At 36.5% G+C, this 19,185-nt stretch overlaps 3 protein-coding genes across 3 annotated transcripts; 2 read left to right on the top strand and 1 right to left on the bottom strand.

Moving 5' to 3' along the window:
• Nucleotides 1–1,181: 1,181 nt before the first annotated feature.
• On the bottom strand, nucleotides 1,182–2,210 carry LOC144632132 (adenosine receptor A2a-like). Its single transcript, XM_078490736.1, has one exon. It carries the CDS (start codon nucleotides 2,208–2,210, stop codon nucleotides 1,182–1,184), a length of 1,029 nt encoding a protein of 342 aa, XP_078346862.1.
• Nucleotides 2,211–6,234: 4,024 nt separating this feature from the next.
• LOC144632131 (uncharacterized) lies at nucleotides 6,235–7,111 on the top strand. Its single transcript, XM_078490734.1, has one exon. It carries the CDS (start codon nucleotides 6,235–6,237, stop codon nucleotides 7,099–7,101), a length of 867 nt encoding a protein of 288 aa, XP_078346860.1. The 3' UTR covers nucleotides 7,102–7,111.
• A 1,713-nt stretch (nucleotides 7,112–8,824) lies between these two features.
• Nucleotides 8,825–9,954, top strand: LOC144632130 (trace amine-associated receptor 13c-like). The gene has a single exon (XM_078490733.1). It carries the CDS (start codon nucleotides 8,825–8,827, stop codon nucleotides 9,767–9,769), a length of 945 nt encoding a protein of 314 aa, XP_078346859.1. The 3' UTR covers nucleotides 9,770–9,954.
• Nucleotides 9,955–19,185: the final 9,231 nt, after the last annotated feature.

The following is a 19,185-nucleotide window of genomic DNA, read 5'->3' as shown; positions in this document are numbered from 1 at the left end:
TACTTCTGTTGTTTGTTTACTGACACCGCTTACATTGATAAAATAACTTAATTATATGGCAAAATGGACCAGGATGAAAAAGAGCATTTTGATTGGTTCATTGAGAGGTCCGAATTTTGCAATATGGACCGCTAAGATAAACCGCTCACGAATTAGTTTCGGCAAATGACATTTTCAAAACGTTACTCACTGTGCATCAATCCTTATTATTTTCTTTCATGGTCGGCCGAAAATTTCGGTTAAACTTACACGAAGGCGGCCTGAAAAACGCAAATACATGCTTTACTTTGACGCACGTATTTGCGGGTCGTTTGCCAAGAATGGAGGCATAAGTCTTGAAAGAGCCATAATATACAAATGAATTCTTCAATTGAAGGGGTTAGCAATGGTATGTATCCCCGGGGGGGGGGGGGCACTCAAAAAAGTTTTATACGGGGAGACTCCGCCCCAAGATCTTACCCCTTACCCTTTTATATACCATTTTCACAGAAATTGTACCCCTTTCGTATACCTTTAACTGAAAAAAAGGTACCCCTTTCATATACCTAAAAGACGTGACATAGACTTAGAACAGGACGTTTTCTTGTCATTTTCATGTTGCGCTTTATAAATTAAAATAATACAGCCATAAAGTGCGTCTGTTCGAAATATTTTAATTCAAGGCCCTTTTAAAAACCTAAATGACGGATTTACATACCCTTTCATATACCTAAACTTGTGAAATCCCTACCCTTTTATATACCTGAAGCCTGAAAAAGGTACCCCTTTCGGGCGGAGCCTCCCCGTATAGGTCATGATATGGAGTACCCCCCCCCCCCCCCGGGTGTATCAAAATACCGCGAAACGCCACCGTGAACATTCTCCTCAACAACTGAACACAAAAGAAAAAGCATGACAAGGTACGTCCTGGCGCGTTTTGCAAAGAACAATTACGTGTCCGATTTATTATATTCTGTTTACAGAAAAGGCACAAAAAATAATAATTCTCCTCGTTAAAGGGAAGTAATATTGCCCCTTGTCAGAGTAAAATCAGTTATAAATTACGACAAATAAAAATGAACAAGATAAAACAAATCACACCCTCACATGATCGGAAAGTTAAAAAACTGTCAATTTACTTTAAAATATTTGTTTTTATTACTAACATAGTATTCGTTTGTCAGATAAAAAGACACCAGTTTTTATGAGTTAGCCTGCGGATGTACAACTTGGGAATTAATTCGAAAAACAAACTGTCTCATTTCTTTCTGTCGCCAGCAGTAAATAAATGGATTGAGGAGAGAGTTTAACATGACAAACGTACGGGTCCACGGGCAAAATGCACAAGTTTTAAACACTTCAAAATTTAACTTATTTGCAACTTTTCGAGCGAAAATGTCAAACGCCGCTGGCAAGAGACATAACACAACAGCACCGACTACAAACACAGTTGTCTTGAGCGCTTTGCTCTCTTTAGCAAATCTTTCCACTTCTTCTTGCGGCAGCTGTTGAGTTTTGATCTTCTTCTGATGGCGAAGTGTTTCATGATACAATATTGCGTAAGAAGACGAAATGAAAAGAACACACGAAATTAGAACAAGAGGCACCAACAAGATTCTAGATACGATTCGAAATACCTCACAAGAAAGAGAAAATATCCAAACTGAAATCACTGCTAACTTAATGTTTCGCGATGTTACTATGTAAGAGTAATGCATAGTAAATTTAATCGCTATAAGCCTCTCGCAAGTAACTAACATCAGAAGAAGGGACGAACAGACAGAGATAACGACAATTAAAGGAGTATGAAAACCGCGATCAGTATAATTTGCTTCGTAGGTCAAACCAAGTAGTTCAAATGTTTTCCCCAGGATAAACGATGGCTGTACTGTGAGACCAGTTAACACATCAGTTGCCGCTAAACAGGCCAGCAAGATGTTGGTGTAACTCTGGAGTCTTGGTCTTCTTTTCACGGCCATTATCACCAGCACGTTGAGCAGAACTGTCAAGGGACAAGTGATGATGTTAATGATGATGGTGATGATTAAACTTACTTCCTTCATTCCATAATAGTTTGAGAAATCATTGGTTCTGTTTGAGGTAAAATTAAGCTCGGTGAAGTTCCCCATGGTCGGAAGATGATCCAAAGCGTTTGAGTTTAATTGCGCTCGGCTAAATGATGTTTCATCTGGATTACTGTGTTTAAATCTGTTAAGATGAAGTGTGCACATGTTTTCGGAATGCGTTTTCCCATGCAGAGTTACTTTTTGGCCAATCGGTTAATTAAGAAAATTCGCTTTTTCTTTAAAAGTTTTTTATTTTAAGATTGTTAATTTCCGTGATTTAATTCTACTAAATTATTTTATTACTGTTTAAAAATTAATTACAAATATCAATTTTTGGATCGCATGCCCTTAAAACTTTGTTTGGACGAAATCCTGTCCAAAAAGAAAAGAGCATTTTGATTGGTTCCCTGAGAGGTCCGAATTGACCGCTAAGATGAACCGCTCACGAATTAGTTTCGGCGAATTACATTTTCAAAACGTTACTCAATGTGCATCAATCCTTTATATTTTCTTTCATGATCGGCCGAAAATTTCGGTTAAACTTCCACGAAGGCGGCCTGAAAAACACTGATATTATTATATGCGTTACTTTGAGGCGCGCATTTGCGGGTCGTTTGCCAAGAATGATGGCATTAATTTATCAACCGAGTCTTAAAAGAGCCATGCATTACAATAAATACTTTTTTGAACTTGCTTGTTGTGTAATAATTTGAGAAATCATTGGTTCTGTTTGAGGAAAAATTTAGCTCGGTGAAGATTTCGGAAGACGATTCAAAGCGTTTGAAGTTTACTTGCGCTCGGCTAAATGATATTTTCATTCCGGTTACTGTATTTAAATCTGAGACTATGAAGTGTGCGCATGTTTTTTATGCAGAGTAACTTTTTTGGCCAATCAACTAATTTTAAAAGAAAGTTCGCTTTTATTTGAAAATTATTTTCCTGTGAGATTATTTATTGAATTCGCCAAATTGCTCTATTACCGTTAAAAAATAAATTACCTATATAATCGGCGTTCCTTACAATTAGCTATGTAAATATAAAATTACTTTGTCTGGAATCACCTTTCGGACGAAAGCTAGTAAAAAGTAAATCATTCTTACCGCGTGGTATTTACGACTAAAGAAATGAAAGCCATTTGTAAGAATGTATTAATGAAAAATATCAATTATACTTTGTACAGAACGTTTTTACATCAATTGTTAATTGCGCCTGACTTTTCTTTCGGTGATTTTTGACTTGCCATGCGAAAGTAATAAAATCAAGGTCAAATCAATGTTTAATTCCGGTTTCTGTATACTAGAATTCAAGTAACCCAGTTTAAACCAAGATGTTGCACGACTGAAGAAAATCGCGAAGTTTTGTGTTACATACATACATACATACATACTTTATTTAACGTGGAAAAAAGTACACACTTAGCTGTTAGCTAGTTTACAGGTGCTCCACGATTAAAAGTTTAGTATTTACAAAAGTATTTACATCAAAACAAAGGGTATAAAAGTATTACATCAGACTATTTTAAAATGGTTAAAAAAAAAAAAAAAAAAAAAAAACAAACAAACAAACAAACAAACAACAACACCATCTAGCTAAATTAAGATTCCTAAAAATATATATATATAAATATAAAAATCCTATCTAAAAGCGATAAAATATAATTATTAAACATTGAAATCAGTTTGTCTAATCTTTTTCAAAAAGTCCTTTGAGCCTGCCATGGAACGAATATCACGAGGTAGCATGTTCCAGTGCTTTGCTGCAGCATAACGCCACGACTTAAGACCATATCTGGTAGTGTTCACTTTAGGTATGGAAAGATTAAAATTACCGCGAAGATTGTACGCTGTTCTCTTTTCAGTTATAAGATTTTTGAAGCTGGATGGTGCCCTGCCTTGAATAATATTGTTCACAGTCAATAACATATCTTGAGTGCGACGATTTTCTAAGGTTGATTTTGATCCGATACGCCGCAAGAGCGCTTCGTACGACGAGGTCTTGTCGCTGTACACAAATCTCAAGGCCCTCGCATTTGTTCTTTCCAGTTTTTCTATATTTCTTCTTCCACAGTGATACCAAACTTGACTACAATAAGAAAAATAAGGTAAAATAAAAGCTCTATACAAGGATTCCTTCGTATTACAAGGTAGAATGTTCTTTAACCTGCTTAGAGCGTTTATTTGGCTCCCCACCTTGCGACAAATGTCCGCAATGTGTGAATCAAATTTTAGTTTATCGTCTAAAGTTATGCCCAGTAATTTTATCTCCTTGGATACTGGAATTTCTTTACCCTCACATTCGATCTTGATGTCACACTGACTAGCATTTCCTAACACCATGGCGTTATATTTTGTCGGGTTGGCGATCATACCGTTTTGTTTGAACCAAGAGCTGGCATTGAACAGATCTTGGTTAATCATGTTTTCAACTGCGCGGGGACATTCGTTTGAGGCATGTAGATTGGTGTCGTCTGCAAAGCTTAGTAAGCTGCTCTCGTTTATAGCATAGGCCATATCGTTCATAAAAATATTAAAAAAAAAGCGGTCCTAATATTGACCCCTGGGGTACACCACTACGAACGACATTCCACGATGAAAAACTGTTTCCCAGTTTGACTCGTTGGTAGCGATGTGAGAGATAGCTCTGAAGAAGGGACCACGATCTTTCATCCAGTCCGTAAAATCTAAGCTTTTCCAACAGAAGATCGTGAGGGATACAGTCAAATGCCTTGCTAAGGTCCAGTGTAGCAGCACCAATAAAGTGGCTTTGATCAAGTTTTTCTTTCCACTCTTCGGTAAGTGTTAATAGCGCCGCAGAGCAGCCATGAAATTTCCGATACGCGAACGTATAGTCGTGGAAAATGGTGTTGCGATTACAGCGAAATTTGTATAATACAGGATAAATTTTATTCAATTAGCTTATTTGGTCTGTATTGGGGAAATGCGGTTCGATCGAGTTATTTTTTTTTCATTTAAGTCGCCTTCCCCAATACGGACCGAACAAGCTTGTTTAGTAAAGTATTTATTTATTATGGCTCTAAACGCACGCTTCAAAGTTAGCATATATTTGCGTTTAACAGGTCGCATACGTGAAAGTTTTACTTAAAATTTTCGACTAAACATGAAAAGAAAAAGAAGAAGAATGTGCTATGTTTTGAAAATGCAATTCACTGAAACTAATTCATGAGCGGTTCATCTTAGCGGTCCATATTGCAAAATTCGGACCGCTCAATGAACCAATCAAAATGCTCTTCTTCATCGTGCACGTGGATCAGTTTGTCATGAAATAAAGTTTTCTAATCGATGTACACGGTGTCAGTTATTTACCAAGAGAAGTTAAGAAGAAACTTTTACTGATTTTTTGAACTTTATCAGTTTTCGTCAGACGACGTATTGATGTTTTAATCTCAGCAAATTATTTCATTTCCCATTTCCCTTAATATCTAGCTTAAAATTAAATCGATATTCCCAATTTTAGTCGGAATAGTCTAAATTATTAATTAATTTTTTCATTACTTTCGCCCGAAAGGGTAATTGTGAAGGAACTGAACGATTTTATAGTATTCCAACTGATTAATTTTTTGTAAATCAAAAAAGTTATTTGGTGGAACTTAATTAACGAAGTTTACACTAGCACAGAAAAATATACTTTTTTAACAAAGAGCTAACTTTATAAATTAACTGATCGGCCTAAAAAGTACTATGCATGGGAAAACAAACATATAGTAACATGTTTTTAAAATTTCTTTTGATTTTTGCTTGCAATCGGCTTTTAAGTCTTTGGTGGAGAATAGGTAAGGCGGTAAAATAAATCAATTCTTGACTAACTAGTATTCGGCGTCTGCCTTGCAAAATGAATTTATGGCAAAATACAAATGATCGAATAATTGATATTTGCAATTACCGAAATTAACAATGTTACAAGAAAATAAACTTTAAAAGAAAAGGCGAAATTTTTAAATTAATTGAATGCCCCCAAAAAGTTACTCTGCATGAGAAAACGCATTCCGAAAACATTTGCACACTAAATGAATCATCGTCCCAGATTTAAACACAGTAATCCGAATGAAAACATCATTTAAGCCGAGCGCAAGTCAACTTCAAACGTTTTGGATCGTCTTCGCAACATGGGAAACTTTACTGAGCTGAATTTTACTTCCAACGGAACCAATGATATCTGAAGTTATTATGGAATGAGGGAAGTAAGTTTTATCATCACCATCATCATTAACGGCATCACTTGTCCATTGACAGTTCTGCTAAACGTGCTGGTGATAATGGCCGTGAAAAGAAGACCAAGACTCCAGAGTTACACCAACATCTTGCTGGCCTGTTTAGCGGCAACTGATGTATTAACTGGTCTCACAGTAAAGCCATCGTTTATCCTAGAGAGAACATTCCAGCTACTTGGTATGACTAAGACTTATACGGTTCGTGTTATTCGAATTAATGGCTCTCTTTTAAGTGCCATGTCTGTTTGTTCCTCGCTTCATGTCATGTTAGTTACTTGTGAGAGGCTTATAGCGATTAAATTTACTATGCACTATCCATACCTTGTAACATCGCGAAACATTAAGGTGACAGTATTCGCATTTTGGATTTTTATTCTTTTTTGTGAGGTATTGAAGTGGGCTGCAGGCCTAGCAATATTTAAAATTTCAGTTCCTCTTATTCTAGTTTCGTGTGTTCTTTTCATTTCGTCTTCTTACGCCATATTGTATCATGAAACACTTCGCCATCAGAAGATGATCAAAACTCAACAGCTGCCGCAAGAAGAAGTGGAAAGATTCGTTAAAGAGAGCAAAGCGCTCAAGACAACTGTATTTGTAGTCGGTGCTGTTGTGTTATGTCTCTTGCCAGCGTCTTTTGACTTTTTGGCTCGAAATATTGTAAAGTTGAACTTTGAAGTTTTCAAAACCTGCGCATTTTGCCCGTGGACCCGTACGTTTGTAATGTTAAACTCTCTTCTCAATCCATTGATTTACTGCTGGCGACAGAGAGAAATGAGACAGTTTGTTTTTCGAATTAAAACCCAAGCTGTACATCCGCAGGCTAACTAATCAGTTTATCGCACAGAACACTAATGTACAAATAAAAAATGCAAGATTTTTTGGTAGAGCGAGTGGTTTTTTTAACTTGTTTTCTTCAATGTAAGGGTGTGGTCTATCTTGTTTTTATTTTTTGAAAGTTGCTGATTATTTCACACAAGGGGCAGTATTACTTCCATTTTAGCAAGCAAAACTGTTTAATTTTGTCCCACATTTTATACACAGCCATTAAAAAGCTAAGTTTTCCCGCATACGTTCTTTTTGTTTGTAAAACGCACGGGACATACCTTGCTCTCTTTTCTGCGTTGTATTTGCTCCCCGAAATCCGAGCTTTTTACCTTTGTATTCAGTGACCGAGGAAGAGTGTTCACAGTGGCGTTTCCCAGTGCATTGGTGGATATCTCTTGCTTTTAATGATTCTAATACTTCATGAAATTATTAACATTTCTGTATCAAAAAATTCAGTTTTTTAGAAATCTTTTTTGTATTGATACTTGTCGCAAGCTTCTTTGATTCAGGATACTAGAACTTAGTTCAAAACCTTGTTTAAAGCCAAGATGTTACATCAAAATATCCCGAGAGTTTGAAAATGGCAACAATGTGTTTCGATTACAGCGAATAATATGATAAATTAATGCCTTCATTCTCGGTAAAAATGATTATTTTCTCTTGGTTCAATATATACCATATCAGAGAAAGTTTAACCGAAATTGCCCTCTAGACGCGAGGGAAAAAGCAGCGAGCTGTTTTCTTCTCTACAATGTTGAATACTTAGCCTAACTGCGAAACTAATTCATGAGCGGTTCATCTTAGCGGTCCATATTGCAAAATTCGGACCGCCCAGGGAATCAATCAGAATGCTCTTTCTCTTCGTGGACCAGGTTGCTATAAAATGTTTTTTCATCGATGTGAACGGTGTCAGTAAATAACAAACAGAACTTAAGAAGAAACTTTAAATAATTTGTTCGTGTTTTATCAGAAGTGTTCGTCAGACTACATACTAATATTTTATCTCAGCAAAATATTTAAGTTCTAGCTTCTAATTCAATCGGTTTTCCTTACTTCAGTCGCAATGGACGGTCTTCATAATTAATTAAATTTTTCACTAATTTTTTGCCCGAAAGGGTGATTGTGAAGGAAATGAGCAATTATATACTATCCCCAATTAATTTTCATCAAGCAAAAAAAGTAATTTGGTGGAACTTAATTAACGAAGTTTACAACAGCACAGAAAAATAAACTTTGAACTTTAGAAATTAACTGATCGGCCAAAAATGTATGGGAAAACATAGTAACATGTTTAATTTCTTTTAATTTCAGCTTGGAATCGGCTTTTAATTCTTTGGTGGAGCGTAGTTTAGGCGGTAAAAATAATCAATTCTTGACTAACTAGTTTTCGTCCGAAAAGGTGACTGCCTTGTTAAATAAACTTATGGCAAAATATAAATGATCGAATAATTGATATTTGCAATTAATTTTTAAACAGTAAAAAAGTAATTTGGTAGAGCTCGATCAATTACTGAAATGAACAATGTTACAAGAAAATAAACTTGCAAAGTAAGCGCAAACTTTTTAAATTAACTTATTGACCAATATATCACTCTGCATGGGAAAACGCATTCCGAAAACATTTGCACACTTCATCGTATCAGCTTTAAATACAGTAATCCGAATGAAACGAATCATTTAAACCGAGCGCAAGTCAACTTCAAACGCTTTGGATCGTCTTCGCAACATGGGAAACTTCACCGAGCTAAATTTTACCTCAAACAGAACCAATGAAGTCAATGATTTCTCAAATTATTATGGAGTGAGGGAAGTAAGTTTAATCATCACCATCATCATTAACAGCATCACTTGTCCCTTGACAGTTCTGCTCAACGTGCTGGTGATAATGGCCGTGAAAAAAAGACCAAGACTCCAGAGTTACACCAACATCTTGCTGGCCTGTTTAGCGGCAACTGATGTATTAACTGGTCTCACAGTACAGCCATCGTTTATCCTGTGGAAAACATTTCAGCTATTTGGTATGACCGAGACTTATACAGATCCTGTTTTTCGAATTCATAACTCTCTTATACGCGCCTTGTCTGTTTGTTCGTCTCTTCATGTCATGTTAGTTACTTGCGAGAGGCTTGTAGCGATTAAATTTACTATGTACTATCCATACTTTGTTAAATCGCGAAACATTAAGGTGACAGTATTTGCATTTTGGAGTTTTATTCTTTTTTATGAGGTATTGAAGTGGGCTGCAGGCCTAGCAGAATTTGTAAACATTTTAGTTCCTCTTATTCTAATTTCGTGTGTTTTTTTCATTTCGTGTTCTTACGCCATATTGTATCATGAAACACTTCGCCATCAGAAGAAGATCAAAACTCAACAGCTGCCGCAAGAAGAAGTGGAAAGATTCGTTAAAGAAAGCAAAGCGCTTAAGACAACTGTATTTGTAGTCGGTGCTGTTGTGTTATGTCTCTTGCCAGCGGCGTTTGACATTTTGGCTCGAAAAGTTGCAAAGTTGAACTTTGAAGTGTTTAAAACTTGTGCATTTTGCCCGTGGGCCCGCACGTTTGTCATTTTAAACTCTCTCATCAATCCATTAATTTACTGCTGGCGACAGAAAGAAATGAGACAGTTTGTTTTTCGAATTAAAACCCAAGCTGTGCATCCGCAGGCTAACTGAGCTGTTTATCGCACAGAACACTAACGTACGAATAAAAAATGCAAGATTTTGTAGTAGAACGAGTATTTTTTTTTAATTTTCTCCAATGTAAGGGTGTGGTCTATCTTGTTTTTATTTTTTTGAAAGTTGCTGATAATTCCACACAAGGGGCAGTATTACTTCCATTTTAGCAAGCAAAACTGCTTAATTTTGTCCCACATTTTATACACAACCTTAAAAAGCTAAGTTTTCCCGCATTCGTCCTTCTTGTTTGCAATAAGCACGAGACATACCTTGCTCTCTTTTTCTGCGTTGTATTTGCTCCCCGAAATGCTAGCTTTTTAATCGGGCGTGGCCGATTTATAGTTTACCCTTTGGTCGTCCTAGACGATAGTCTCCTGTCGGCTAAAAATGACGGGGATAGCCTGGGCCAATCGGTTTCATTTCAGTTTTGACAGTAAATCGTTGTAGGAACACTGGGTCGACTTTTGGGCTTATCTGCAATCTGGTTCTCTTCTTTGCTTCGGCGGGAGGACAGAGAAAAAAGCTTAAGGGGTAAAGTACTAATAATCACCATTGTGAAACTGTAGTTGCTTTGACAAGTTGAAGCTATTTTTGTAAATAAAAGGGGTAACGTCATTCATGTCACGCAATGTTTTTGTGGGAAACTTTGAAACTAGACGCTTTGCTGGTTTCTACAAATAGCAGTGTGATCTGGCGGTACATTTTTTTGAGGCGGACTCCACTTTAAAACTATTTTTTATATATTTAGCAAGAAGTATGTCGATTTTCATTTCCGCACAGTTGGGCGTCAAAGTCGCCTGTCACAAAGAGTAGAATGTTTGCACAACTTGGTTTGGATATATTTTAGATTTGACTAGTGACGTTAGTAAGACACTTCTCAAGACGTCAGCAAAACATTGGCAATGTACAGTATTGGTGTGAACTTGAATGGAATTTTTTACGAGATCAGTAAAGCTATCGAATGAAAAGATGACTTGAAAATGAAAACTTCGAATAATCATTTTAGATGAAAAATTCCGGAAGTGACATCTGTGTTCAAAATAGGAATTTTTGTACAACTTAAAGTTCCGAAAAAAACCCCACATGTTTTGTAAAAATCACAGACAAACATGATCAGGAAAACAAAACAGGCCAATGGGTTTTATTCACGAAAATACAACTTTCTTAAGAAAGAGTTTGTAAACAAGACAATGGAATCGAATTACATTTCACACGACATTTGCATACATTTGTTTTTGCATACATTTGTTTTTCGAATTAATACCCAAGCTGTACATCCACAGGCTAACTAATCTGTTTATCGCACAGAAAACTAACGTACGAATAAAAACCAATATTTTGTAGTAAAGCAAGTTAGTTTTTTTTATTTTTCTCTCAAGTAAAGCTTGTTGAGGGTGTGGTTTTTATTCTTTGATTAGTTGTATGTTGTAGAGCGATTGCTTTCTCCCATGTAAGGGCGTGGTCTTACTTAATTTTATTTTTTTGTATAGTTATTATGCTTTCACACAGGGGCAGTATATTACTTCCATTTTATCGAGCAGAACTGTTTAATTTTGTCTCACAGATATATACAATCATAAACAGCTAAGAGTTCCCGGTTCCGGCACACGTTCTTCTTGTTTTCAAAACGCATGAGACGTACTTTGCTCTCTTTTTCTGCGTTGCATTTGCTGGCTGGAATCCCAGCTTTTTATCTTTGTTTTCGGTGGCTGAGGAGAGTGTTCGCAGTGGCGTTTCCCAGTACATTGATGGATATCTCTCGCTAATTCCTTCCCCTCCGCAGCAATTAAAGAATAATTAATGAAACTATTAACATTTCTGTATCAAAAAATTCAATTTTTTAGAATCTTTCTTCGATCGATACTTGCTCGCAACATGCAAACTTTTGTGACTGAAATAGGTGTTCCAATATCAGGATACTAGAACTCTGTTGAAAACCTTGTTTAAAGCCAAGATTTTAAAAACGCACGTCAAAGTTCAAGAATACCATATCAGAGAAAGTTTAACCGAAATTGCCCTCTAGACGCGAGGAAAAAAGCAGCAAACTGTTTTCTTCTCTACAATGTTTAATAATTAGCCTAACTGCGAAACTAATTCATGAGCGGTTCATCTTAGCGGTCCATATTGCAAAATTCGGACCTCTCAATGAACCAATCAAAATGGCGTTTTTCATCTTGGACCAGTTTGCAATAAAATATTTTTTAATCGATGTGAACGGTGTCAGTAAATAACAAACAGAACTTAGGAAGAAACCTTAAACGATTTTTTTGTGTTTTATCAGGTTTGTCAGACTACTTAACAGTGATTATATACTACTTATTAACCGAGAGTGAGGTCATTACAGGGGAATCTCAGACCGAGGCCTTGATGTATTGACCGAGCGACAGCGAGGTCAATACATCAAGGTCGAGGTCTGAGATTGCCCTGTAATTACCGAACGGACGAGGTTAATAAGTTATTTATTATATGGCCTTTAAAGTGTATATGACATGAAAAATATTTTCTGCTTATTTGAAAGGCCTTTCGAAATACAGAAGAATGGCGTTTTTCTTTTCGAAATATCTTTTTTGGTTTCAGAGATATTGACGTTTTTGTATTATGCAAATTAGATCAGTGATGACGTCATAAGATTTGACTCTAAAAAATGGTAAATACTGAATAAACAATATCTCTAAAACTATTAAAGCAGTGTTCTTGGAACTTGGCACCACAAATGTGCATCACAAAAGAAACAAAATGTTACTCTTAGCGCTGTTGCCATGACAACAGTTTTGCCGCTGGTGCTATCTCAATAAAAACTGAAATCCCCAGTTTTTGTCTGAAACCAAGAACATCTAGCACAGCCAAACCGATGGTGGGAATTAAGACAATATGGGAACTATGTCTGTTCTAAGCAGGACCCTTTGTCTCACTTTAGAGGTCAGATATGGGGATATTTGTCTTTTTGACAGAGAGAGACTGGAGCTGAAAGAGTTGCTATGGCAACAATACTAAGGGTGTCATTTTGTTTCTTTTGTGATGCACATTTGTGGTGCCAAGTTTCAAGAACACTGCTTCAATAGTTTTAGAGATATTGTTTATTCAGTATTTTACCATTTTCTAGAGTCAAATCTTATGACGTCATCATTGATCTAATTTGCATAATACAAAAACGTCAATATCTCTGAAACCAAAAAAGATATTTCGAAAAGAAAAACGCCATTCTTCTGTATTTCGAAAGGCCTTTCAAATAAGCAGAAAATATTTTTCATGTCATATACACTTTAAGCACTATCCAAAAAAAGAGTATAATCAAGGGAAAAAACACTGGATGTAAAACTCGCTCTCGCTCTCTCTGGCTCTCTGCGTCGCTCATACTAAAGAAGTATCGGTATGCTTATATTTTTCTTTCAGTTATTAAAAAGATAGTTATATTTTGTCGGCATTTTTTGTTGTTTTCGCCCCCTCGCTAGTAGCTTTTACTCACAACTGAAAAAACCGTCGAGCCGAGAAAAAATTTCATAATGCCCGGTCATTACAAGAAAATAATGCCCGCTCAGCAGCCAATCAGAGCGCGCGTACTATTGTAGCCATATAATAAAGCCTCATAAGCCGAGCTTCTCGGCCAATCAGAATGCTTCAATTCTTATAATCACCTCTGAAATTATACTAAATATTGATATTTTATCTCAGCATAATAGTTTTAAAATTTCCTTGAGTTCTAGCTTCTAATTCAATCGGTTTTCCTTACTTTAGTCTCAATGGCCGGTCTTCATAATTTATTTTTTTTTTCACTGTGTTTTCGCCCGAAAAGGTGATTTTGAAGAAAATGATCGATTACATAGTATTCCCAATAAATTTTTATAAAGCATAAAAGTAATTTGGTGGAACTCAATTAACGAAGTTTACAATAGCACAGAAAAATAGACGTTTAAACAAAGAGCGAACTTTATAAATTAACTGATCGGCCAAAATAGTACTCTGTACGGGAAAACGTAAATCCAGTAACATGTTTAATTTCTTTTAATCTCAGCTTGCAATCGGCCTTTAATTGTGGAGAATAGGTAAGGCGGTAAAAATAATCAATTCTTGACTAACTAGTTTTCGTCCGAAAAGGTGACTGCCTTGTTAAATAAACTTACGGCAAAATATAAACGATCGAATAATTGATATTTGCAATTAATTTTTAAACAGTAAAAAAGTAATTTGGTAGAGCTCAATTACTGAAATGAACAATGTTACACGAAAATAAACTTGTAAAGTAAACGCAAACTTTTTAAATTAACTTATTGACCAATATATCACTCTGCATGGGAAAACGGATTCCGAAAACATTTTCACACTTCATCGTCTCAGCTTTAAATACAGTAATCCGAATGAAACGAATCATTTAAACCGAGCGCAAGTCAACTTCAAACGCTTTGGATCGTCTTCGCAACATGGGAAACTTCACCGAGCTAATTTTTAACTCAAACAGAACCAATGATTTCTCAAACTATTATGGAATGAGGGTAGTAAGTTTAATCATCACCATCATCATTAACAGCATCACTTGTCCCTTGACAGTTCTGCTCAACGTGCTGGTGATAATGGCCGTGAAAAAAAGACCAAGACTCCAGAGTTACACCAACATCTTGCTGGCCTGTTTAGCGGCAACTGATGTATTAACTGGTCTCACAGTACAGCCATCGTTTATCCTGTGGAAAACATTTCAGCTATTTGGTATGACCGAGACTTATACAGATCCTGTTTTTCGAATTCATAACTCTCTTATACGCGCCTTGTCTGTTTGTTCGTCTCTTCATGTCATGTTAGTTACTTGCGAGAGGCTTGTAGCGATTAAATTTACTATGTACTATCCATACTTTGTTAAATCGCGAAACATTAAGGTGACAGTGTTCGCATTTTGGAGTTCTATTCTTTTTTGTGAGGTACTGAAGTGGGCTGTAGGCCTAGCAGTATTTGTAAACATTTTAGTTCCTCTTATTCTAATTTCGTGTGTTCTTTTCATTTCGTCTTCTTACGCAATATTGTATCATGAAACACTTCGCCATCAGAAGAAGATCAAAACTCAACAGCTGCCGCAAGAAGAAGTGAAGAGCTAGATTCGTTAAAGAGAGCAAAGCGCTCAAGACAACTGTATTTGTAGTCGGTGCTGTCGTGTTATGTCTCTTGCCAGCGGCATTTGACATTTTGGCTCGAAATGTTGCAAAGTTAAACTTAGAAGTGTTCAAAACTTGTGCATTTTGCCCGTGGACACGAACGTTTGTCATGTAACACTCTCTCTTCAATCCATTAATTTACTGCTGGCGACAGAAAGAAATGAGACAGTTTGTTTTTCGAATTAAAACCCAAGCTGTTCATCCCCAGGCTAACTGATCTGTTTATCGCAGACCGAGAACACTAACGTACGAATAAAAACCAAGATTTTGTTGTAGAGCGAGTGTTTCTTAATTTTCTCTAATGTAACGGTGTTGTCTATCTTGTTTATATTTTTGTCTAAGTCGTGTAGATAATTTCACACAAGGGGCAGTATATTACTTCCATTTTAACAAGCAGAACTCTTTAATTTTGTCCCACTTTTTTATACACAGCCATAAAAGGATAAGGTTTCCCGCACACGCTTTTTTGTTTGTAAATCGCATGGGACGTACGTACTTTGCTTTTTTTTCTGCGTTGTAATTGCTGCCCGGAATCCTAGCTTTTTATCTGTTTTTTGGTGGCTGAGGAGAGTGTCCGCAGTGGCGTTAATGGATATCTCTCGCTTGTTCCTTCCTCTCCGCCGCAATTAAAGAATTATTTACTATTTTGATACATTATGAAATTATTAACATTTCTGTAGTGTAAAATTCAATTTTTTTAGAAATCTTTTTATATCAATGCTTTATGGCAAGCTCCTGTGATTTGAATAGGCCTCATATAAATAGTTCAAATCAATTTTCAATTTCAGGATACTAGACCCAGTTCAAAACCTCCATTTAATTTTGTGCCTCCATTCTCGGTGAAAATGAACGTAAAAGTTTAACATATATCATATCAGAGTTCTTAAGGTCGCTTTCGCAAAAGTTTAACCTAAGTTTCCCTCTAGACGCGAAAGAAAAAAAGATTTTTTTTCTTAACAACAACCTGTTTTCTTCTGTACAATGTTTAAAAAACAATACTTAGCCTAATTGCGAAACTAATTTTTGAGCTCAGACCGCTCAGTAAACCAATCAAAATGCTCTTTCTCAAAATAGATGTGAACGCTATCACTAAATTACCAACAGAAGTTGAGAAGAAAAATTAGGTCATTTTTGTGTTTATCAGTGCTTGGCAGACTACATTTTGATGTTCTATTGCAGCCAAATATTTAATTTTCAATTAATTCTGCATTCCTTTCTTTGTAGTCGTGCTGAATAGATAGTCTAGATTTATGATTAATTCCTCACTATTACTGTGATGAAAAGGTATTTTGTTATGAAAATAAACGATTATATATAGTATTGCCAATTGCTTTTTCAACAAAAAAGTAATTTGGTGGATTCCTTTAAAAGAGATAAAGGCTCTTACAAAAAAATAAAACTTTTAAACAAAAAGCAAACTTTATAAATTAACTGATTAGTGCTGGCCTGTTTAGCGCCAACTAATGTATTAACTGGACTCACAGTACACAAACTCAAAAGTGTTTTTATTAATTTACTCACTGACAGTACGCTGTTACAAGCACATAAAACAACAAACCTTATTTAATGTTATTTACTTACAAATATATAATGCTTTAGAATACTTGCAAGTGGGTCGATCCAGGCTTGCATACAGGGTAGGGGACTGGATTGAAAATGTACCTTGCTGAAAAAAAAAAAGGCCTTGTGGCTTGGGTCCATTCTTGCCATTCCTTGGATCCACCATTGCTTACATGCTCAAAGTCCTTACTTACAAAACTTAGCACCGTAGCGAGACATTTGGCATATATAGACGAGGCACAAGCCGCTAGGGGGGTTGGGGCTTGCCCCCAGGAAATATTGAAATCTAGCTAGGAGCTCTGAAACGCTATTTTCAGCATTTTTCATAACATATTTCCTCAGAAAAATCAATCTCGTTCAATTGGCGTTTATTTTCCCAACTAAACGTGGTTTAGTAAATAATAAAGATGGTAGATTTCAAGTTTGGTGATAAATAGTGGAGAAATTATTCAACAAGGCACGAGCTTAGGACAAAGAAAAAAACTGAGTCCCCGACGGGAATCGAACCCATGGCCTCCCAGATACCGGTTGGGCGCTCTAACCAACTGAGCTACGAGAGACTCGCTGTTGGTTTGTCTTTTTTTAGTTTTAGGCTTAAATCTAAGCGAGGCAAGTGCCTCTTCTGAGCTACGGTCCCGCAAAACTTACAAAAATATTAGGTAAAAAGCTTTAAAATTACTCCTCTGCCCCATTTTGCCCCATTATACGTTTCCTGCTCACTTTATTTAAAGAAACAAGCTAGTTTCGCCTGTAGAATCATCTATTATTGGGGAATAGAGTTTAATTTTCCATTATTTTATGAACTTCAGAATAGATACCTAAAAACACTAGCGCTTCTTTTTTAGAGGCTGTTTGACTGAGCTTGTCACGCTTTGTGTCGCAAAATGCAGAGATTGCATGGAAATTTCAAGGATTTCGATGTCAAATAGCTTTAACAAAATTGAATTTCTGTGTTATTACTTGAAAACAAGTTTTTAGTTAAACGATAAACACTGAAATTGCAGTCAGGTTTGTTTGAAACTCTTATAAAGACGTTTCGGCCGAGAATCTTCGGCCTTCCTCGGTTTTGAAAAAAAAAAAAACCAACGGCTTTCAACGGTTACATGTAACCGTTGTAAGCCGTTGGCTTTTTTTCAAAACCGAGGAAGGCCGAAGATTCCCGGCCGAAACGTCTTTATAAGAGTTTCAAACAAACGTTGTTTAAAACGTTTGATAATAGTCAGTGACAGACAAGTTTTTAGTTTTCCATACAAAAAGGCGTCGCGTTCCACGGAAAAATAAGACATATGCATGGACTACTAAAAACGCAATATTACAGATCATTACAGGTTTCCTACATCCCCCACATTTTATCGGTTAATCATTTACCTAAAATCTGAATTTAACGATTCACAAATAACAAATAAATTCAATTTTATGGAATTTATTTGACATCAAAATCCCTGAAATTTCCATACAAACTGTGTAATTTGCGACGATCAAGGTCTTAGACGATTGCAAACAAAGAGCTCTGGGCAGGATGTGAACTAACATATCGTTTTGCTTTTGGAATCTTGTCAGCGAATAAACCTTAAAGCACTATTTATAAACCCTTATGAAAAGCAACATAGCTACCCGAAGAGATACCAACATTTTCTTGATAAAAATTTTATGTGGAAATCTGAAGGCGGGAACTCAATTTTCTCAAGCCGATCATTGAAGGAAAGTACAGAACACAGCGGTGTAGCAATCGGGGAAAAATTCAGTGTGTCTTGCAATGCGATGTTTTCAATTTAACTAATTTATCTAGAAAATTATTATTCCGTTAACATTCTGCCGCCGGACCGTCGTAACGTCAAAAGCAAGGGCTAATTGCCCGAGGTCTGTAGGCGAGAGACAAGGGACAGTGTGTATTGTACATCAGATAACCCTACATTATGTTTTTAGCATTAGTACTGTCAAAGTAAAAGTGAGGGTTGCTTAATTAAATTCGGGCTTTTCAGCTGCAAATCCATTCGCAACAGATAAAATTATTCGTAAAGTGATCTATCTTAATACAGTCGTTGAAATCACGACACACCTTAACCTCGTAGCATGTAGAACGATATATCTTGCAGTGCACCTGCCAGTATTTCCCTAGATAAAAAGGGCACGAGTTCAAGTCCCATGGATGAACTTCGCCCTTTCCACCGTCGCAAAGGTACTGCTCCTCAATAATCAGAAATTCTACGGAAACGGTTTGTCGACGTTTTCGACTTTTTGTTTCTGTTAAAAAAAAAGAGAAAGAGCAAATAGGATTATGTTTTTTTTTAAAGTTTGTGACACCTGGAGATTTGATTTCTGTGTGCATTTTCAGCATCCCATGTATCTTTGTGACACTGGAGAGTTTTTGTTTTAGCAAAAGAGGGCAATATCTTTAGTCACTGTTTGTTGTCAACTTATTGTGTGTGGATCGGATCTGATAATAGTTTTTACGCCAGTTTAGCCTGTTCCAGGCGTTCGGTTAGTTGGGAAGCGCGAAAAACGTGGAGCGAAAAAAAAATTAGGGGAAGGGGCGGGGAGGAGAGGAGAAAGAACGCCTAAGTCCCCTCGCCATTTTTTCGCTCGCCGTTCCTCGCGCCGATTTGAAAGTCGTTTTCCTAGAATTTGCTTGAACACTCAATCGAACACCGCAGTATCACCCCCCCCCCCCAATCCGATTTCTCGAGCCAATCTTCGTTCCCCTTGAAGGTA

The sequence above is a fragment of the Oculina patagonica genome, chromosome 12 (genome assembly GCF_052425735.1).
Source record: "Oculina patagonica isolate OP01 chromosome 12, crgOcupat, whole genome shotgun sequence".
NCBI classification, from domain to species: domain Eukaryota; kingdom Metazoa; phylum Cnidaria; class Anthozoa; order Scleractinia; family Oculinidae; genus Oculina; species Oculina patagonica.
The sequence above is the reverse complement of the archived record's forward strand: the minus strand, read 5'-3'. Positions and strand labels throughout refer to the sequence as shown.

What these genes read in the sequence shown, in the direction of transcription:
- LOC144632132 (XM_078490736.1), bottom strand. Translation starts at nt 2,210, where the DNA reads ATGTGCACACTTCATCTTAACAGATTTAAACACAGTAATCCAGATGAA.
- LOC144632131 (XM_078490734.1), top strand. Translation starts at nt 6,235, where the DNA reads ATGAGGGAAGTAAGTTTTATCATCACCATCATCATTAACGGCATCACT.
- LOC144632130 (XM_078490733.1), top strand. Translation starts at nt 8,825, where the DNA reads ATGGGAAACTTCACCGAGCTAAATTTTACCTCAAACAGAACCAATGAA.